Below are 23,488 nucleotides of genomic sequence, written 5' to 3' on the forward strand. Positions count from 1 at the left end.
AATAGGCTGCTTTAGCCCACAGAGCCCTTCATCCTCTCTAGGCCAGAAGAGATGGTTCTGGAATGAACTCAAATATCAGCTCCTCCAATGGAAATTCCAGTGATACCAGATAAAGACAGATCTACAAGTCCCCTCCCTGGAAGCATATGCCAAGTCACTTTGAGTAGAGGCCACAGCAGATTCTTGTACAATATCTTCCCCTAGTGGAGAGACTGTGTGGCCAGTCTTGTTGTGAGATGTGGAATCACAGGTTCTCTTGGCAGAGTTGGGGCCTCTCTTAGGCTGGGTTCTCTAGAGAAGCAAAACCAATGAAGTGTGTATGTATATATATATAGAGAGAGAGAGAGGTTTATCTCAAAGAAATGCCTCACACAGTTGTAGTGGCTTGCAAATTCCAAGCCCATGGGTCAGATGTCAGACATCAGGCTGGGGGCTTCTCCTCACTCAAGTAGCTGCAGGGGCAGATAAACCCAAGATCCACAGGCCAAACAGCAGGCTGCTGGCTCACAGCTTGGACGGCTGACAAATCCAAGATCAGCAGGTAAGACAGCAGGCTGCCGGCCCAAGTCCCAAAAACTGAAGGTCAGGTGCTAATGAGCTGAATGCAGGATCCAGAGCAGAGCAAAAACCAGCAAGCTTTGTCAGAAAGTCCACTTGTGTTGGAGGCAGGCCACACCTCGGAGGAAACTCCCTTTCAACTGATTGGCTACTCATAGCAGTCTCATCATGGAAGTGATTACCTTTTATCAGATCTCATCATGGAGGATTATATCATTACACGACTGCCAAACTATATCGTAACTGCCAAACCACTGAGAATCATGGCCCAGCCAAGTTGACACACAACCTTAATGATCACAGGCCATAGCCCAACACCCAGCAGAGAACACCGGACACAGGGGGCCAGCATGGGAAGTCAGAGGTTCTCTGCCTAAGCGTCCTCAAATCTTCCTCCCAAGATCTTTTCCTTGACAATGTACAAATAGCCCAGTATCTAAGATGGCTTCTTCAAACAGTAGTTACTAAATTATCACCGTTCCATCACCCTAAGGCATAGAGATAAAATGTTAATACTTGGAGAAGAAAGGAAAGGGCTGTGAACTGTATCCCCTGCTCTGTCTCTTTCCAGAGAATGCATCATAAATAACTCGAATGAAGACACATGCAGAAGGGCTGTCAGTTAAAACACTTTGCCAGAGCCCGCATTCCTGAGTAGTCTAATTCTTTGGCCCTCAAAAGCCTTCTCTAGAGTATTGCATTCCTTTTGTTGTCTGCATTTGGCTAAGTTTAACTCTGAACTTAGAAGTAAATACACAGATCTTTAAAAATTAATTTGGTCCTTTAACATGATATTATTTGGATAAGAAAAAAATGAGAGAAGTGACTCATCCTTTGGTGAAGAATTTAGAGAGAAGGCTCTGAGCCTTAAAGCGTAATTCTTCTCTACCAACTTTTCCAAGCTTCCTGGCTCAGAAGAGAGAATGGGACAGAGAAAAATAACCAGCAGCCCACTCCCAATTATCCGTAATAACAGAAAAGCAAGAGATAAGGAACAAATGGCATCCCTGGGTCATCACAGATTCTCATTTTAGCCAAGAACTCCCACCTACACTCTCATCCAGCCTCTAAATAAATACACGTGCACACACACCAGAGCTGCTGTTGTTGCTGTTGTTGTTGTTAGGTGCCATTGAGTTGGCTCTGACTCAGAGCGACCTTATGTACAACAGAATGAAACATTGTCCATTCCTGTACCATCCTCACAATCGTTGCTATGTTTGGGTACACAGTTGCCAGATAGCAAGTCTAGCTCAATTTTCATTTCTTGCTTCATGCCATCTGTGGGCACTATTTGTTAGGCAATGGAATTAGTTAAAAGGTGGAGAGGGTAAGGTAAAGTCAGTGGCCTGGATAATTCCCAAAAACGCTTGTTAGAAAAGGTATAATAAGCAAAAGCAGAGGTTCAGGGAGCATTCAGGGCCCTCACTTGTGCCTGGAGCTCTGGGGGGAAAGGGGGTTACTCTGTGTCACATGCTAAAATAGCCTACTATCCATTATCCCTTTGTGGGCTCTTTGTGGGAAAATGTCAGGCCCAAACTGGCTTCTCTCAACACTATTAGGATGCACCCCATCCCAATCCCAAGCCCCAAAGTTAGTCAATACCTGATCAGAGAAAACAAAATAATTTTAAAGACAATCTGAGCATAATTGACTTAAAAGACTAATCTGATGGTAGGAAAACATCCCATGCTCTCATGCCAAAGAGCAATTAACGGCGGATGTCTTGGGGTCTTGGACTATCCAAAGAGCCCTGGTGGTGTGGTGGTGAAGTGCTTGGAGGCTAACCAAAATGTTGGCAGTTCGAACCCACCAACCACGCCACAGGAGAATGATGTGGCAGTCTGCTTCTGTAAAGATTTAGCGCCTTGTAAACTCTATGGGGCAGTTCTACTCTGTCCTATAGGGTCACTATGAATTGGAATCAACTTGACAACAATGGGTTTTGGCTTTTTCGGTTGGATTATCTACCCTTCCATTCCATCTCAAAAGTGAATGCTAAACACGCCTGAGTCAGCAAGCCTCTTAATGCTCTCAATGCTGATTGAGGTGCACGCTAACCACTCAGCCGGGTCTGTGGGGAGCAAAGCACTGAGAGCACATCAAATAAGAAATGTCAAGCCAGGAGCCACACAGCAGTGTATTTTCCATCTAGATTTGGTCCTTGTAGCCAGAACTGCAGTTTACAGACTTACAACTAACAAAGCCTGGACAATTATGTTCTTCCATCACAAACTGACTAATATAAAATTTGACCTTGTCCTAAGCATACCACCAAATCAATGTAGGCCAGGGCACAGTGACATGACAAGTGGGAAATTCTGAACACATCCACCATGGCATTGGAAAAGCACAGGCTAATAAAGCCATGTCTCTGAGGCAGCGTGGAGCTTGATCCACTAGCAACATTCCTATATTGAGAGCTAACATTTTGCACACAGCTCACTATGTTCTCTTTACTCTACCTTCACCAAAACTCTTACCAGCAAGGAAATGAATCATTGAGGCAGGTTAAATGAAGTCAGGCATTTTATTCCTGGAAATTAAGCCTAAGCGAGTCTCACTACATCATGCTGATTTCTCTCTTCTTTCATGTTTCATGAGAATCACATGCAGACCCCTAGGAGGCAGGTGAGGAGCATTCTCTGCTGGGTGTGCCTTCCCTGCTAAACAGTACCTGCATGGCACCTAAAAATGTTATAATAGTGATGAAAAGAAAGCATTCTGATTAAACAAAATCAAATATTTTAAATTTTTAAGAAAAAAACTTGTAAAAACAAATGTCAAAGTATCTGCATTTAAAATAGTATTTATGAGTTTGTTAGGTTAAAAAAAGGTAGACGGCCATTCTAATAGTAACATGACATTTAATCATGAATGAGTCCACCAGCATGTAGTACCTATTGCCAGAAGCAATCTTCAAATCAGAAAGCAGAAATCAGGCAATTACAAATCTTCACAGGAAAGGGAGGCTTGAGGAGGCTGAGACACTGGCTGAGAGACTGAGTCTCTTGTAGCCTTGAAACCAAAAGGAAGGCTGAAATTGATTTATTGAATTTTCAGATGATTAAAAAATATTAGGGCACACTAGTATGCACAGAACTGGGCTCTGAACCTCATAAACTTTAGTGTCCGGATGTGCTCTTTAAAATCTTAAAAAGATGTCACTTTGATGACTAATGTGAGCCTGACTCAACTCAAGGCCTTCTCCATTGTTTCATATACATGCGAAAGCTGGACAATGAAAAAGGAAGACCAGTGAAGAACTGATGCACCTGAATTGTGGTGTTAGCAAAGAATAGTGAGTATGCCATGGACTGCCAGAAGAATGGAAACCCTGGTGGTATAGTGGTTAAGAGCTATGACTGCTTACCAAAAGGCCGGCAGTTCAAATCCACCAGGTGCTCCTTGGAAACCGTATGAGGCATTTCTACTCTGTCCTATAGGGTCGCTATGAGTTGGAATCGACTCAGTGACAACGGGTTTGGTTTGGTTTGACCAGAAGAACAAGCAAATCTGTCTTGGAAGAAGTACAGCCAAAATGCACTTTAGAAGCAAGGTTGGCGAGACTTCATCTCACTTACTTTGGACATGTTATCAGAAGGGAACAGTCCCTGGAAAAGGACATCATGCTTGGCAAAGTAGATGGTCAAGGAGATGGACTGATATGGTGGGCTCAAACATACCAATGATTGTGAGGATGACATAAGACAGGGCAACATTTCATTCTGTTATGCATAAGGTCACTATGAGCCAGGGTTGACCCCACAGTAACTAACAACAACAACAAAATATGCTAGGGGCTTTAAACACCTTTAGAAGGCACAGCTCCTGACAGAGCATCCACATGATGCTTTTTACTCCCTTCTGGGATGCCCATTGAACAATCAAACTTTTATCATATTAATAATAATATGCCTCAGTTTGACCCTCCCTTGAATTCAATTCTCATCTTTCTACTACTTCTGGAAATCAAGAGAAGCAGAATTCTGGCTACTGCAGAGCCAGGCAGCACTGCAACAGAAAATATCTCCTAAACTAATCTATTGGTTATCTTGAGCACAAGCTAAGGAAGAAGAACATGAGAGTAGTGCTATGATACCCCTGATCCCAAACTTCTATGAATACCATGCCATCCTTTGTATACCATGATGAGCTGGACCTCATCAGGGGTATAGCTCTCACAGAAATCCTGAGTCATCTCCTTTCCTAGGTCCCCAGTGCTATTCAAACAATAAATGCATGTGATATGGCTGAGGTGAGCACTAAATTCTGTGGCCACAGAGCTGATTAAATGGCCAACATAGAAATGTTATTCAAGACCTTGGCCTCATTGGTACCATTTTTCAAATGAATTAGCTGGCCACAGACTTAACTCAATCAGCCATAGTGGTAGAGATGTACTAATATCTATTTTACCTATCTTGAAATGCTAGAACTCAGTCAAATCTAAAGAAGCTTACATATAAACGAATGTGAGAATGTAACCATAGACTGCCCCATCAGGGTGACTGACATCTGTCATGTGAAAACATGAAAAGATTCTGATCATACTAGAGTTGCCCAGTTACCTCCTCCTACCTAACCTTTATCAGAAAGAGTTAATCGAAAAAGATAGGAAATTGATTCAAATGCTTTCCTGTAACAAATCCTTTTTCATCCCCTTTCCCTCCCGCAATACATTCCAGAATGGCATAACACTTTACCCAACATCAATTAAAGTTTAAATTGTGATCTTTGTGCAGAGATTGCCTTGGCAACCTCAAATTCTCTGTAATGAGAACCACACTAAAGGTAAAAAGGCATAAGTGCATTTGTATAAATCAGAATTACAAACCTTTACATGAATCATCCTCAATTGGCTGCTTGAAAGCTGTTATGTCACTGAAAGTGCAAAGAAATAAAACCACTTTATCCTGTTCGTTTCGAATTGGAGCAATTTTCACAAAGAACCACACAGGAGTCCCTGAAAGGAATAGCAAAAGCTTGGTCAGTAACTTGTATTCTCCTTTGAGAGGCTAAGGAGGCAAAGACTTGGGAATGAATAGGTACAAACATTAATTCATTTTTTAAATGGTCTCATTCCTTCAAGTGCCAGGGTATTACACTATTAATTTCTTTTCTTGCCAGAATAAAACCTTTTGCAGTAACTACTTTGTGGGAGTTTTCTTCTGTTTAAATAAGTGTAAGTGCAGATCTCTTAACCCTTGTAAAACTATTAGAGGGTGGTTGAAAATCCGTTCTGATCCTTCAGAAAAACTTGAAAGACCTAAAGGCTTACCTTGGACCACATAGGGCAAATAAATAGTAGGTGTCAAAAAGGGCACTGCCAACCATGGCCAGCAGACCATGCAAACTCTAATTTCAAATTCCATCCATTGCTAAAGAGTCCCAGTGTCAAAGTCCAGTTTGGGGGTCCAACAATTTCACTCACATTCTCAATCAAGCATGGGCCAGAACCTACATTTCTAAGTCTCTCTCCTCAAAATAAAAACCCAAAAGATCCAAAAAGACCCAAATGACAAGATACTGGGGAAAGAAAAAGATCACTACGTGTGATTTTTGTACAACGGATTTTACTTTCAAAGAATATTTTTCTTAGGGTGACATTACAATCAGTTTGTCTTCTCTGAGCACACAGAAACTGGCAGCTGAAAATGGTACAGAAATGATACTAAGATGACTCTCCGAGCAAACGCTCCTCAAAAAGGGTTTCCAGGTGGGTTTGGACGATGATCATATCAGAGCCTCAGGAAGCCCAACAAATGTGTTTCAACTTCCAATCCTTGTTCCTGACCTACAGTGCAGGTTACAGGAACTCTTGCTAAGCACTGCCATGGTCCACAGGAGAAGGCTGACTGCTCAGAGCAGGGCCACCCAGTCAGGTACTGTGCCCAAATACCTGCACAAAGTCAATCTCTGACCTCTAAAACATAATTAGGGGAAATAAACATTTTCTATCCATAGAAGCCATCACATCTCTTCCATGTACAACACTGACTGAGACACAAAGCAATGATGCGCTCTTTCCTACCTAGTCCTTGTACCCCCAATTCCTAAAACAGCATCTGGCATATAAGAAGAACTTAATAACTATTTGTTGAATTTTGCAAAACTGGAATACTACTTTACATACTATTTTATAACCATTTTAAAATTAAAATACAGTAAATATTTCCCCATGATGCAAGTACTAGAGAAGCTTCCTATGTATTCAGTATTTTATATGTATTACTTTGTTTTATGAGATATCGAGCAGATAACTCCCTAAATTTTTGAGGTGGAAATGCAATCACATCAAACCCTACACTATACAACACAGATAAACATCTTTGATTAACAGTAGGATTAGCCAACCTAACTTGAAAATAACTAGTTTACAGATTTGTCTATACCACTTATTCACATATTTCACCACCCAAAAATGTACAGTCTAACAGGTAGTAAACAGATCAAATGGAAATATTCTCCTTAAATATTTATTATCTACATATTCATCCACAATTAAATTTAATCCTCAGTCCATTTTCCTTCTGCACACTTTTCAGCTGCCAGTTTCTAAGTGCTCAGAGAAGACAAACTGATTAAAATGTCAGCATAAGAAAAATGTACTTTGAAAAAAAATCTGCTATACAAAAATCACACATAGCATTTGAAAATCAAAAACATGTCATTTTCATCTCTCTACTAGTTCTGGAAATCAAGAGGAGCAGAATTCTGGCTACTGCAGAGCCAGGCACCACTGCAACACAAAATATCTCCTAAGCTAACCTCTTCGTTGTCTTAAGCACAAGCTAAGGGAGAAGGACATGAGAGTGGTGCTATGGTACCCCTGATCCCAAACTTCTATGAATATCATGCCATCCTTTGTTTTCGAAAGGTTAGTGTTACTATTCCTCCTAGTCACCTCCTCAGAATTTGCAGAATTTTAAACCATTTTTCAATAAAGCAACATAAAATTCAGAAGAAAGCATCGTAGTAATCAACCCTATATACCCACAGCTGGTCAGGCAAAAAGCAAACAAATCAAAAAAACTTTTGTTTTGTTTTGCTCTAAAGAAAACTTTAAGCAGTTCCCCCCCACAAAGGTAAACGAGGAAACACTCCTAATTTATCAATCTAGTAATAAGTAAGATAGAGGAACCTGTCCAACACCAGGAGCCTCATCTTCCTAAGACTCCCAGGACCTTCTCTTTCACAGCTGCAGCCTCAAGGCCAGCAACGGCACTGGATCAGAAGGGCCCAATGCCTGCAAATTTGTACCAGTTGAGACCGTGCCATCTAATCTTTATATTCCATTTATGACTACTGGCGTTGATGAAGCTAACCCACATCTTCCAGGCTGTGACAGCCACTATATTAGTCATATTTTTCATTTTTCCTCAGTTCAAACTCATCGTGAACCTTCCCCACTTCAACAGATCAATCTGTTTAAAGCTATGTGCTGCTCTCTACCAAACTGTTCCCATCACTTCCTTTAAGAAATGTTCTCTGATTAAACACATTTTTTTTTTTTTTTTTGCTCTGGTCACTTCACTTCAGTATCTATATGTGTATCTTGTACCAAAAATTCACACAGTCAGTATGTATTGCCTTAGAGTCCATCTTGAGTTGATCGTGGGAACTTGTTCAGATAAAAAACTATATTTCCCCTTACCTGGCATTTCCCTGTGGAGGACATCGTTCAACGTAACAGCCTGGGCTTTTCCCCTGAAGTGGTAATTTGTGGGACAGGAACTAGATATGTGTAGCTTGGTCCCTTCTCCTCCTCCGTTTTCCTAGAGATTAGTCTGCAACCTGTTCTGTTCCCTCATGACATGACTGTTAGGGGAACAGGCAAAGGGCAGGAGGGTTGCCTGGTGTGAGGAGAAGCCTGCAGTTCTCTAGAGCTACCCGTGACAAGTGGGTAAATCTGTCCGGCTCAACAGTTCCCTTTTGGAAACTCATTTGTTCACAGACATAGACTACATTCTCTAGCGTCAGATTCATTAGTGATAAAGGTAATACTCTAACCTCTATTTGCCTGATTCCTATGTCTCTCTCAATTGGTTCTGAACAGGGCGGGGGTGGGGGGCGAGAGTAGTGCTATGTATTGGCCCTTTCAAACTTCAACAATTGAGGACCGTTTCTTTAAACAGGTCGTAATTTAAATAGGCAGGAGATGTGATCTACTCTCTGTCTTACCTGCTGATCCCCTACACCAATGGCATCTAATGTAGTGTTATGCACAGGGACACGTGAGATGATTGCGTTGCTCAACTCCGGGGTACCGTGGTGGAGTTGTGCAACATGACAGTCTTAGGTGGGTGCTCCAGGAATGCTTGATGAGTTTCAAAAATAATAAATACTACTTCCAGTGTCTTCACTTTTACCTGTTCCCTCCCAAATTATCTGTCTTAGTCGTCAGAAACCCTGGTAGCATCGTTGTTAAGAGCTATGGCTGCTGACCAAAAAGGCCGGCAGTTCAAATCCACTTGGCGCTCTTTGGAAACTATATGGGGCAGTTCTACTCTGTCCTATAGGATCTCTATGAGTCGGAATCGACTCATTGGCAACAGGTTTGGTTTTTGGTTTTGTCTTAGGCATCTAGTGCTGCTGTAAGAGAAATACCGCAAGTGGATGGCTTTAACAAAGAGAAGCAAGGTAGGCTAAAAGTCCAAATTCAGGGCATCAGATCCAGGGGAAGAGTTTCTCTCTCTGCCAGCCTTCTTCTCAATCTTCCCCCAGACTAGGAGCTTCTTTACTCAGGGACCCCGGTTCCAAACGACACGCTCTGTTCGGCACTGTTTTCTTGGTGGTATGTGGTCCCCCCTCTCTTTTCACCTCCCTTTCCTTTTTATCCCATGAGAGATGAAAAGTGGTGCAGGCCACACCCCAGGGAAACTCTTTTTACATTGGATCAGGGATGTGACCTGGGTAAGGGTGTTACAATCCCACCCTAATCCTTTTTAACATAAAATTACAATCACAAAATGGAGGACAACCACACAATACCGGGAATCATGGCCTAACCAAGTTGACACATATTTGGAGGGGGGGCACAATTCCATCCATGACACTACCCAAACAATCTGAGAAAACAAGTAGAGTGGGATTAAATGTTCATTTCTGAAAATCTTCCAGAAGAGAATGAGTCCTTCCTAGATGACAATAAGCAGTGATTTCAACCTTTTCCTCTTATAAAAACAAAGCATTTTTATCTAATGAAATATTACTCAGAGTCTCCAGTATATCAAAGAGTTGCTTCAGTTGAAGGTGAAATGCCTCCAGGCTGCCCCTCTGGAAGTCCCCAGGGCTCCTTAGGAACCCTTTGACTGTGTTCACAATTCATCTGCCTTGAGGCAGAGGTTGAGCAAAATGGCCTCCAGGGGTCTCTCTCAAAGCCCAAATTCTGCCGCAGGGTCCATTCCATCAAGATACAAGGAGGGCAATGAATGTAGGAATATTCACACACACACACACACACACACACACAATCAGGAAAAAGGAGTTAAAATTCTGTCTCCCCATTCAAGTAGCTACCATGGAAGAATGGAGAAAAACAAGTATCTGAAGCTATATTTCTGTGAAAAGGACAAAGGGTCAATAATAAACCCTCTATTACAGCAAGATCAATGCACGAACCGAGGAAAAACATAGCACCTGACAACCTGCTTGATGGCCAAGGCTGCTGCTGGAGAGAGACTCTTTCCAGGCCAGGATGCCCAAGGGGAGGGCAGCTCCAGGTCAACCGCCTTCTCTGGTCATTCTGTGATTCTCATCACTTATGTTGCTTCCTTGAATTGTGTAGTAATGAACCTGACAACCTAACCTGGCTTTGGAGTTCCTCAGCCCTTAGAGCCAGGTGATGAAACAGCAAGTCTCAGGGGTATGAGCAAATCTTTTACCTCCATCAGTCTTTGTACTAACCTAGGCCTCATCACGGACCTCTTTATATCCAGTCAGCTGGGCATCTAGACCACATTCAACAGCAACAGAATCAATGAAGCCACTGTGCATTGGCTGTTGGGAAGAGTAGCTTGATGCTGGACCATTTTGGTACTTGCAGAAGCTAGACTAAGGAATGGTGGGTAGCCTGCCCCCAGGAAACAGACTGGTTGGTCTGAAGTCGTCTTTACTGTGATAAATGACAAGTGCAGAAAGGATAAGAGAGCAGCAAGAAGCAGTGATGAACACTGGCCATTAGAACAACAGATTTGGAATCCCACTCCCCTTGGATTTAAGTCCTCTCTCTCTGTTTATTACATGCCTTGGTCACATCACTTTAACTTCTCTCAATCTCAAGTTTCCCCATTTGTAAAAAGAGTTTAACAGACCTACTTTTGTTTTTTATTGTACTTTAGATGAAGGTTTACAAAACAAACTAGTTTCTCATAAAACTGTTAGTACACACACTGTTTTATGACATTGGTTACCAACCCCACAACATGTCAATCTCTCCCTTCTCAACCCTGGGCTCCCCATTACCAGCTTTCCAGTTCCCTCCTGGCTTCCAGTCCCTGGCCCAGGGCTGGTGTGGCCCTTTCGTCTTGTTTTATTCCATGGGCTTGTTCAATCTTTGGCTGAGGGATGAACCTCAGGAGTGACTTCATTACTGAGCTGAAAGGATGTCTGGGAGCCATACTCTCAGAGTTTCTCCAGTCTCTGTGAGGCCAGTAAGTTTGGTCTTTCTTTTTCAGTTAGAATTTTGTTTTACATTTTTCTCCAGCTCTGTCTGGGGCCCCCTACTGTGATCCCTGTCAGAGCAGTCAGTGGTGGTAGCCGGTCACCACCTGGTTGTATTAGACTCAGTCTGGCGGAGGCCATGGTAGATGTGGTCCATTATTCCTTTGGACTAATCTTTCCTTGTGTCTTTAGTTTTCTTCATTCTTCTTTGCTCCCAAAGGGGTGAGACCATTGGAGTATCCTAGATGGCCACTCATAGGCTTTTAAGACTTCAGACACTGCTCACCAAAGTAGAATGTAGAACACTTTCTTTATGAACTATGTCAATTGAGTTAGATGTTCCTTGAGACCATGGTCCCCATAGTCCTAAGCCCAGCAATTCCATCCTCCAGGGAGTTTGGATGTGTCTATGGAGCTACCATGGCCTTGGCTTGTACAGGTTGTGCTGGGTTCCCCAGTATTGTGTGCTGTTTTACCCTTCACCAAAGTTACCACTTATCTATTGTCTATTAAGTGTTTTTCCATCCCCCATCCCTTCCCTCCCTTATAACCATCAAATACTGTTTCTTTTTGTATGTAAATCTTTTCATGAGTTTTAACAGTCGTGGTCTCATACTATATTTGTCCTTTTTGTGACTGACTTATTTCACTCAGCATAATGCCCTCCAAATTCATTCATGTTATGAAATGCTTCACAGATTCATCGTTGTTCTTTATTGTTGCATTATAGTCCATCGTGTGTATGTCCCACAGTTTGTTTGTCCATTCATAACAAACCTACTTTAGATTGAGTAAAAATATATGTGTCTGATATACAAGTGTTTTAAAACTACTACTTTCCCTTCTTTCTTCCTTCCTTTAACTTAAATTCCTCACTTGTAAGATTGAAATGATGAATCTCACCTCACAATGCTACTTTGATGATTTAGAAAGAGAGTATATCTCAAGCAGTTTAATGAAACTGTGAAGCTGCCTCTACCTGTGCCAAGGGTGTCATGAACTCAAATATGTCCCCCCAAAACAGTGTTTATCAATTTGGCTGGGCCATAATTCTCAGCATCATGTGGTTGTCCTCTATTTTGTGATTGCAATTTTATGTTAAAGAGGATTAGGGTGGGATTGTAACACCCTTACTAAGGTCACATTCCTGATCCAACGTAAAGGGAGTTTCCCTGGGGTATGGCCTGCACCACCTTTTACCTAACAAGAGTTAAAAGGAAATAGAAGCAAGCAGAGAATTGGGGGACCTCATACCACCAAGGAGCACTGGGAGCAGTGTGTCCTTTGGACTTGAGGCTCCGGGAGCTGAGATGCTCCCAGACCAAGGGAAGATTGATGACAAGGACCTTCCTACAGAGCCGACAGAGAGAGAAAGCCTTCCCCTGGAGCTGGTACCCTGAATTTGTACTTCTAGCCTACTGGACTGTGAAAGAATAAACTTCTCTTTGTTAAAGCCATCCACTTGTGGTATTTCTGTTACAGCAGCACTAGATGACTAAGACAGAGAGAAAAAGGTCAGTCTCCTCCATAATAAGGGGAAGCTAGAAAAATCAATGCCTAAGACCCAGTGTAATTAAAATTTTATGGAAGGACATAAGGCAATGCCTAAATAACTAAAGGGAGTTACACTATAGATGAGAAGGTTCAATTTTGCAAAGACGTCAAATTTTTAATACACATAACTTAACACAATTTCAATCAGAATCTCAATTATTATTTTTTTTTTCCTCCTTGGAACTCGATAAACTGAAATTAAATTCCAAAAGAAAAATAAAGGTGTAAGAATGGCCAAGAAATTTTTGAAAGGAAAAATAATGTCAAGGACTGCTACACAATTAAGATTCACTGGCAATTCCACTCTTAGGCATATTCCCAAAATACCTGAATACAACCTTGCAAACTCCAGTGCTCACTGCAGCACTATTCACAAAAGTAAAAAAAGTGGAAACAACCAAAATGTCCATCAACTGATGAATGGATAACAAAATGAAGTTATATACGTACAGTGGAATACTACTCAACCATAAAGAAAAGTAAAGTCCTGATGCATGCCACAACATGGATGAACTTAGAGGACACTATGCTGAGAGAAACACATCAGACACAAAAGGGTGAATACCGTATGATATCACTTATGTGAAACAATGAAGTCAGGGGTTTTGCTAAGAATGCACCAAATGTATGTTAACCATGGTGGGATAATTTGGAAAAAGATAACTAGAATGGTTACACAACTTGAAGAATGTATTCAATGTCACTGAAGTATACATGTAGAAATTGATGAAATATTGTATATTTTGTTATATGTATATCTCTATAACATATAAATGAATAAATATTAAAGATGGGGGAAGAGTTACTAGTATAAACCCAAAAATAAAGAACAATGATGGAAAAAATATTATTTACCGAGCACTTAAAATGGGCCATGCCCATTTGTTCCACGAGGTAGGCTATGTACTACAATATTATCCATGTTTTAAGAAGTGGAAACCAAGTGGGTAAGTATTCTAATGAAGTTCACAAAACTACTGTAAAACCTGGAACAAGTATAAGGTGGAAACCTGTTAGAGAAAGAAAACTCAAATATTTTCCACTAAAACGAGAAAGAAAAGTTGTAAGACTGCACTGTGTCAAAGGTTGAAAACTTTCAAGACCTGGAATAACAAGGCAGTCCCATCAAATTCTGGTTCTTACAGGTTTCGCTGTAGTAAGTTACAAACCCACAGATATGTAGAAATTTAGTACACGAAGAACAGGCCATTTCAAATCAGAATACAAGCTGGATTCTTTAATAAATTGTGCTGGGACAACTGAATAAGCAATGTGGAAAATGAATTGCTAGATTGATTTTTCACATAATTTATTAAAACAAATTACAAATAGCTTAATATTCTATATATTCTAATACTGAATTATGAAAGTAGCAGAAGGAAAAATGGGAGAATATTTGTATTACTTAAAAAGGGAAAGAGCTTCCTAAGCATTATATAAAGCTCAGAAACCATAAAGGAAAATATTGATACATAGATGTGTATATACCCTTTTTTATTTTTTTACTTGTATATCATAAGACAAAAAAATCTCTACAATTAAAAAAAAATTTAATGGAAAAGTACAAAAATAGGAAAAATACTTTTAAATATATGCATAAGGATCAATATCCATTAGCTCATGAAAGGACAAATATTATATGAGACAACTACTATAAAAACTCATGAAAAAGATTACACATAAAAAGAAACAATCTTTAACGGTTACGAGAGAGGGGAGGGGTGGGGATGGAAAAACACTAAATAAACAATACATAAGTGATAATTTTGGTGAAGGGTAAGACAGTACACAATACTGGGGAAGCCAGCACAACTTGTACAAGGCAAGGTCATGGAAGCTCTATAGATACATCCAAACTCCCTGAGGGATGGGACGGAATTGCTGGGCTGAGGGCTATGGGGACCATGGTCTCCAGCAATACCTAGCTCAACTGGCATAACATAGTTAATAAAGAAAATGTTCTACATTCTATTTTGGTGAGTAGCGTCTGTGGTCTAAAAAGCCTATGAGCGATCATCTAGGATATTCCACTGGTCTCACCCCTTCTGGAGCAAGGAAGAATGAAGAAAACTAAAGACACAGGGAAAGATTAGTCCAACGGATTAATGGACCACATCTACCACGGCCTCCACCAGGTGCCCAGCTACCACCTCTGACTGCTCTGACAGGTATCACAATAGAGGGTCCTGGACAGAGCTGGAGAAAAATGCAGAGCAAAATTCTAACTCATAAAAAGAACCAGAATTACTGGCCTGACAGAGACTGGAGAAATTTCGAGAGTATGGCCCCTGGACACCCTTTTGGCTCAGTAACGTGTTCATTCCCGAGGTTCACGCTTCAGCCAAAGATGAGACAAGCCTATTAAACAAAACGAGACTAAAGGGGCATACCAACCCACGGACAAGGACTCGAAGGCAGGAGGGGACAGGAAAGCTGGTAATAGGGAACCCAAGGTTGAGAAGCAAGAGTGTTGGCATGTCATGGGGTTGTTAATCAATGTCATAAAAACAATATGTGTACTAACTGTTTAATGAGAAATTAGTTTATTCTGTAAACTTTCATCTAAAGTACAATAAAAATAAATAAAATACATACATTAGCTATAAGCAGCTCCCTGAACTGAATAAGTACGATAATCCATCAGAAAAATAGGATAAAATATGATAATTGACTTGACAGAAACAGGTAACCTATTGAATTTGTCACAATTAGACTGTAAACTCTTCAAAGGCAGGGTCAGGTTCTCTCTTTTTTTTTAATTGTGCTTTAAGTGAAAGTTTACAGCTCAAGTTAGTTCCTCATACAAAAATTTATACACATTGTTATGTGACCCTAGTTGCTCTCTCTATAAGGTGACAGTACACACCTTTCCACCCCAGATTTCCCATATCCACTCAACAAGCTCCTGTCCCTTTCTGGCTTCTCATCTCACCTCTGGACAGGAGCGGTCCATTTAGTATCTTGTATCTACTTGAACCAAGAAGCACACTCTTCATTAGTATCATTTGATGTCTTATAGTCTAGTCAAACCTTTGTCTGAAGAGTTGGCTTAAGGAATGGTTTTAGTTCTGGGTTAACAGAGAGCCGAGTGGCCATGTCTTCCGGGGTTCCTCCAATATCAGTCAAACTAAATTCTTTACTAGAATTTGAGTTCTGTACCCCACTTTTCTCCTGCTCCATCAGGGACTCTCTGATGTGTTCCCTTTCAGGGTGGTCATGGATGGTAGCTAGGTACCATTTAGTTCTTCTGGTCTCAGGCTGACGGAGCCTCTGGTTTATGTGGCCCTTTCTGTCTCTTGGGCTCATATTTTCCTTATGTCTTTGGTGTTCTTCATTTTCCTTCACTCCAGGTGGGTTGAGACCAATTGATGCATCTTAGATGGCCGGTCGATAGCTTCTAAGACCCCAGACACCACTCACCAAAGTGAGATGCAGAACACCTTCTTAATAAACTTTGTTATCCAGTTGACCTAGATGTTCCCCTAACCATGATCCTCAGGCCCCCTCCCCCACCGCTACTCTGTCCCTCAAAGTGTTTGGTTTATTCACAAAACTTCTTAGCTTTTGTACTAGTCCAGTTTTGCTGAATTCATCTGAATTGTGTGTTGATCTTCCCTTCACCTAAGATAATTCTTGTCTACTATCTAGTTAGTAAATTTCCCTATCCCTCCCTCCCCACCCTTGTAACCATCAAAGGATGTTTTCTTCTGTGTTTAAACCTTTTCCTGAGTTTTTATAATAGTGGTCTCATAAAATATTTGTCCTTTTGCAACTGACTAATTTCACTCAGCATGATGCCTTCCAGATTCATCCACGTTATGAGATGTTTCATGGATTCATCTTTGTTCTTTATTGTTGCGTAGTATTCCATTGTGTGAATATACCATACTTTCTTTACCCATTTGTACATTGATGGGCACCTTGGTTGCTTCCACCTTTTTGCTGTTGTAAACAGTGCTTCAATGAACATGGTTGTGCATATATCTATTCAGCGAGGGCTCTTATTTCTCTAGGTTATATTCCAAGGAGTGAGATTGCTGGGCCGTATGGTACCTCTATTTCTAGCTTTTTAAGGAAGTGCCAAATCGATTTCTGAAGCCGTTGTACCACTTTACATTCCCATCAGCAGTGTATAAGTGTTCCAGTCTCTCCATAACCTCTCCAACATTTATTATTTTGTGTTTTTTGGATTAACGCTAGCCTTCTTAGGGAGACATGATATCTCACTGTAGCTTTGATTTTCATTTCTCTGACGGCTAATGACCACAAGCATTTGTCATGTATCTGTTAGCCACGTGAATGTCTTCTTTGGTGAAATGCCTGTTCATATCCTTTACCCATTTTATAATTGCGTTATTTGTCTTTTTGTTGTTGAGATTTTACAGTATCTTGTAGAATTTAGAGATGAGACCCAGATCGGATATGTCTTAACCAAAAATTTTTCCCAGTCTGTACGTTGTCTTTTATTCTTTTGGTAAAGTCTTTTAATGAGCATAACTGTTTGATTTTTATTAGCTGCCAGTTATCTATCTAGTTTCTCTTCTGGTTTGTGCATTGTTAGTAATGTTTTGTATTCTATTTATGCCATGTATCAGGGCTATGACTGGGCATTGTCCGCATTTTTTCTTCCATGATCTTTATTGTTTTAGATTTTATATTTAGGTCTTTGATCCATTTTGAGTTAGTTTTTGTATGTGGTGTGACCTGAGGGTCTTGTTTCATTTCTTTGAAGTTGGATATCCAGTTATGCCAGCACCATTTGTTAAAGAGACTGTCTTTTCCCCATTTAATAGACTTTGGGCCTTTGTCAAATATCAGTTGCTCATAGGTGGATGAATTTACATCTGGATTCTTAATTCTGTTCCACTGGTCTATGTATCTGTTGTTGTAACAGTACCAGGCTGTATTGACTACCACGGTGGTATAATAGGCTCTAAAATCAGGCCTCCCACTTTGATCTTCTTCTTCAGTAATGCTTTACTTATCTGGGGCCTCTTCCCTTCCAAATGAAGTTGGTGATTTGTTTCTCCATTTCATTAAAAAATGTTGTTGGAATTTGGAAAGGGATTGCATTGTACCTGTAGATCATTTTGGGTAGAATTGACATTTTCACAATGTTGAGTCTTCCTATCCATGAGCAAGATATGTTTTTCCACTTACTTAGGTCTCTGGGTTTCTTGCAGTAGTGTCTTGTAGTTTTCTTTGTATAGGTCTTTTATGTCTCTGGTTAGAGTTATTCCTGAGTATTTTATCTTCTTGGAGGTTATTGTAAATGGTATTGATTTGGTGATTTCCTCTTCAAAGTTCTCTTTGTTGGTGTACAGGAATCCAACTGATTTTTGTATGTTTATCTTGTATCCTGATAATCTGCTGAAATCTTCTATTAGTTCCAGTAGTTTTCTTGTGGGTTCTTTGGGGTTTTCTGTGTATAACATCATATCATCTGCAAATAGAGATACTTTTACTTCTTCCTTACCAATTTGGATGCTCTTTATTTCATTATCTAGCCTAATTGCTCTGGCTAGGACCTCCAGCACAATGTTGAATAAGAGTGTTGATAAAGGGCATCCTTGTCTGGTACCCACTCTCAAGAGGAATGCTTTCAGACTCTCTCCATTTAGGATGATGTTGTCTGTTGGCTTTGTATAAATGCCCTTTATTATGTTGAGCAATTTTCCTTCTATTCCTATTTTGCTGAGAGTTTTTATCATGAATGTGTGTTGGACTTTGTCAAATGTCTTTTCTGCATCAATTGATAAGATCATGTGGTTCTTGTCTTTTGTTTTATTTATATGATGGATTACATTGATTGTTTTTCAAATGTTGAACCACCCCTGCACACCTGGCATGAATCCCACTTGGTTGTGGTGAATTATTTTTTTTGATAGGTTGTTGAATTCTACTGCCTAGAATTTTGTTGAGGATTTTTGTGTCTAAGTTCATAAGGGATATTGGTCTGTAATTTTCTTTTTGTGTGTGTGTGTGTGTGGTGTCTTTACCTGGTTTTAGTATCAGGATTATGCTAGATTCATAGAATGACTTTGGAAGTATTCTGTCTTTTTCTATGCTCTGAGATACCTTTAGTAGTAGTGGTGTTAACTCTTTTCCAAAAGTTTGGTAGAATTCTCCAGTGAAGCTGTTAGGGTCAGGGCTTTTTATTGTTGGGAGTTTTTAATTAGCTTTTCAATCTCTTCTTTTGTTATAGGTTTATTTAGTTGCTCTGCCTTTGTTTGTGTTACTTTAGGTAGGTAGTGTGTTTCTACAAATTTGTCCATTTCCTCTAGCTTTTCAAATTTGTTAGAATACAGTTTTTCCTAATATTTTGTTATGATTCTTTTCGGTTCAGTTGGATCTGTTGAGACTTCACCCATCTCATTTCTTATTTGAGTTGCTTCCTCTCCTGTTTTTCTTCTGCCAGTTTGGCCAATGCCTTATTGATTTTATTGATCTTTTCAAAGAACCACCTTTTGGTTTTCTTTAATCTTTCAATTCTTCTTCTGTTCTCTATTTCATTTAATTCTGCTCTGATTTTTATTATTTGCTTTCTTCTGGTGCCCAAGGGCTTCTTTTGCTGCTCTCTTTCTATTCAAGTTGTAGGGTTAATGTTTTGATTTTTGCCCTTTCTTCTCTTTGGATGTGTGCATTTATTGCTAGAAATTGACCTCTGAACACAGCTTTTGCTGTGTCCCAAAGGTTCTAGTAGGATGTGTTTTCATTCTCGTTTGATTCTGTGAATTTCTTTATTCCGTCCTTAATTTCTTCTATAACCCAGTAGTTTTTGAGCAAGGTTTTGTTCAGTTTCCATGTGTTTGATTTTTTTTTTCCTTGCTTTTTCTGTTATTGGTTTCTACTTTTATGGCTTTATGGTCAGAAAAGATGCTTTGTAATATTTTGTTGCTTTGGATTCTGTTAAGACTTGCTTTGTGGCCTAATATGTGGCCTATTCTGGAGAACATTCCATGTGCATTGGAAAAGAAATTATACTTGGCTGCTGTTGGGTGAAGTGTTCTGTATATGTCTAAGAGATTGTGGCATTTAGATCTTCCATGTCTTTATTGACCTCCCTTCTGGATGATCTGTCCTTCACTGAAAGTGGCGTGTTGAAGTCTCCTATTATTGAGGAGCTGTCTGTTTCTCTTTTCAGTGCTGTTACAGTTTGTTTTATGTATTTTGGAGCCCAGTTATTGGGTATGTAAATATTTAATATGGTTATGTCCTCCTGGTGTATTGACTCTTTAATCATTATATAGTGTCCTTCCTTATGTTTTGTGGTGGATTTAGCTTTAACGTCTATTTTGCCAGAGATGAATATTGCCACTCTTGCACTTTTTTTAAATAATTTTTATTGAGCTTTAAGTGAACGTTTACAAATCAAGTCAGTCTGTCACATATAAGCTTATATACACCTTACTCCATACTCCCACTTACTCTCCCCCAATGAGTCAGCCCTTCCAGTCTCTCCTTTTGTGACAATTTTGCCACTTTCTAACCCTCTCTACCCTCCTATCTCCCCTCCAGACAGGAGATGCCAACACAGTCTCAAGTGTCCATCTGATACAAGTAGCTCACTCTTCGTCAGCATCTCTCTCCAATCCATTGTTCAGTCCCTTCCATGTCTGATGAGTTGTCTTCAGCATGGTTCCTGTCCTGGGCCAACAGAAGGTTTGGGGACCATGACCGCCGGGATTCCTCTAGTCTCAGTCAGACCATTAAGTCTGATCTTCTTATGAGAATTTGGGGTCTTCATCCCACTGATCTCTGGCTCACTCAGGGGTTCTCTGTTGTGCTCCCTGTCAGGACAGTCATCGGTTGTGGCCAGGCACCATCTAGTTCTTCTGGTCTCAGGATGATGTAAGTCTCTGGTCATGTGGCCCTTTCTGTCTCTTGGGCTCATAGTTATCGTGTGACCTTGGTGTTCTTCATTCTCCTTTGATCCATGTGGGTTGAGACCAGTTGATGCTTCTTAGATGGCCGCTTGTTAGCATTTAAGACCCCACATGCCACATTTCAAAGTGGGATGTAGAATGTTTTCATAATAGTATTATTTTGCCAATTGACTTAGAAGTCCCCTTAAGGCATAGCCCCAAACCCCCGCCCTTGCTCCGCTGACCTTCGAAGCATTCAGTTTATCCCCGAAACTTCTTTGCTTTTGGTCCAGTCCAGTTGAGCTGACCTTCCGTGTATTGAGTATTGTCCTTCCCTTCACCTAAAGTAGTTCTTATCTACTAACTAATCAGTAAATAACTCTCTCCCAACCTCCCTCCCTCGCCCCCTCGTAACCACGAAAGTATGTGTTCTTCTCAGTTTATACTATTTCTCAAGATCTTATAATAGTGGTCTTATACAATATTTGTCCTTTTGCCTCTGACTCATTTTGCTCAGCATAATGCCTTCCAGGTTCCTCCATGTTATGAAATGTTTCACAGATTCCTCACTGTTCTTTATCAATGCGTAGTATTCCATTGTGTGAATATACCATAATTTATTTAACCATTCATCCATTGATGGACACCTTGGTTGCTTCCAGCTTTTTGCTATTGTAAACAGAGCTGCAATAAACATGGGTATGCATGTATCTGTTCATGTAAAGGCTCTTATTTCTCTAGGGTATATTCCAAGGAGTGGGATTTCTGGGTTGTATGGTAGTTCTATTTCTACCTTTTTAAGAAAACACCAGATAGATTTCCAAAGTGGTTGTACCATTTTACATTGCCACCAGCAGTGTATAAGAGTTCCAATTTCTCCGCAGCCTCTCCAACATTTATTATTTTGTGTTTTTTGGATTAATGCCAGCCTTGTTGGAGCGAGATGGAATTTCATTGTAGTTTTAATTTGCATTTCTCTAATGGCTAATGATCGAGAGCATTTTCTCATGTATCTGTTAGCTGCCTGAACATCTTCTTTAGTGAAGTGCGTGTTCATATCCTTTGCCCACTTCTTGATTGGGTTGTTTATCTTTTTGTGGTTGAGTTTTAACAGAATCATATAGATTTTAGAGATCAGGCGCTGGTCGGAGAGGTCATAGCTGAAAATTCTTTCCCAGTCTGTAGGTGGTCTTTTTACTCTTTTGGTGAAGTCCTTAGATGAGCATAGGTGTTTGATTTTTAGGAGCTCCCAGTTATCTGGTTTCTCTTCATCATTTTTGGTAATATTTTGTATTGTTTATGCCTTGTATTAGGGCTCTTAACGTTGTCCCTATTTTTTCTTCCATGATCTTTATCGTTTTAGTCTTTATGTTTAGGTCTTTGATCCACTTGGAGTTAGTTTTTGTGCATGGTGTGAGGTATGGGTCCTGTTTCATTTTTTTGCAAATGGATATCCAGTTATACCAGCACCATTTGTTAAAAAGACTATCTTTTCCCCAATTAACTGACACACTTGGCCTTTGACAAATATCAGCTGGTCATATGTGGATGGATTTATATCTGAGTTCTCAATTCTGTTCCATTGGTCTATGTGCCTGTTGTTGCGCCAGTACCAGGCTGTTTTGACTACTGTAGCTGTATAATAGGTTCTAAAATCCGGTAGAGTGAGGCACTCCTGCACTTTTTTGATTGTTGTTTGCTTGATATATTTTTTTCCATCTTTCGAGCTTTAGTTTGTGTCCTTAAGTCTAACGTGTGTCTCTTATAGTCAGCATACAGATAGATGGATTGTGTTTTTTTTAATCCATTCTGCCACTCTGTGCCTCTTTATTGGTGCATTCAGTCCATTCACATTCAGTGTAATTATTCATAGGTATAAAAAAAAATTTTTTGTTTGTTTTATGAGTGTAGTGCTGTCATTTTGATGTCTTTTTTTGTGTGTTGACAGTTTCTTTGTTCCACTTAATTTTCTGTGCTGAGTCTTTTTTTAATGTATTTTCTACTCATCCTTTTCATTGTTGTTGTTTTGTATTTGTGAGTCTTTATATTTTTCTTGTTTCTTATTTTGATGTGTAGGATTGTTAGAGTCCTTTGTGATTACCTTCATATTTACCCCTATTTTTCTAAGTTGAAACCAATGTTTTATTTCTTTATAATGCCTTGATTTCATCTCCATATGAAAGATCTATGGCTACAGTATTTAGTCCTCCTTTTTTGGTCTGATGTCATATTTTACACATTGACATCTCTGTTTCCCTATTTTCAGTATTTTAGCTTTCATTTTTTTGTGACTTCTCTATCTATGTTGATATCTGGTTGTTCTGTGATCTAGTCTTGGGTTGCTATTTGATGTTACTGATCTTCTAACCTGAGGACTTTGTTTAGCATTTCTTATAATTTTGGTTTGGTTTTTATAAGTTCCCTAAATTTCTGTTTATCTGGAAATGCTCTAATTTTGTCATCATATTTGAGAGACAGTTTTGCTGGATATATAATTCTTGGCTGGCATTTTTCCCCCGCTTCTTTTTTTTTCAAGGCTTTATATGTGTCATCCCATTGCCTTCTTGCCTGCATGGTTTTTGCTGAGTAGTCCGAGCTTAGTCTTATTGACTCTCCTTGCTGATGACTTTTTGTTTATCCCTAGCCACTCTCAAAATTCTCTCTTTATCTTTGGTTTTGGCAGGCTTGAGAATAATATGTCTCGGTGACTTTCTTTTGGGATCTACTTTGTGAGGGATTTGGTGAGCTTCTTGGATAGATATTTTCTCATCTTTCACGATATCAGGGAAGTTTTCTAACAGCAAATCTTTAACAATTCTTTTTGTTTTCTGTTATCCCTTCTTGTT

At 39.9% G+C, this 23,488-nt stretch overlaps 1 protein-coding gene across 2 annotated transcripts in view; it reads right to left on the reverse strand.

The window, feature by feature from the left end:
* The window catches only part of KCNH1 (potassium voltage-gated channel subfamily H member 1), a 765,170-nt gene that overhangs the window by 654,862 nt on the left and 86,820 nt on the right, over positions 1-23,488 (reverse strand). For both annotated transcript variants that reach the window (XM_049858606.1, XM_049858609.1), the window contains exon 4: positions 5,396-5,524. In XM_049858606.1, coding sequence (XP_049714563.1) covers positions 5,396-5,524 — 129 coding nt within the window. The remainder of the gene's footprint in view (positions 1-5,395; positions 5,525-23,488) is intronic.

Source organism: Elephas maximus, chromosome 18 (assembly GCF_024166365.1).
Source record: "Elephas maximus indicus isolate mEleMax1 chromosome 18, mEleMax1 primary haplotype, whole genome shotgun sequence".
NCBI classification, from domain to species: Eukaryota; Metazoa; Chordata; class Mammalia; order Proboscidea; family Elephantidae; genus Elephas; species Elephas maximus.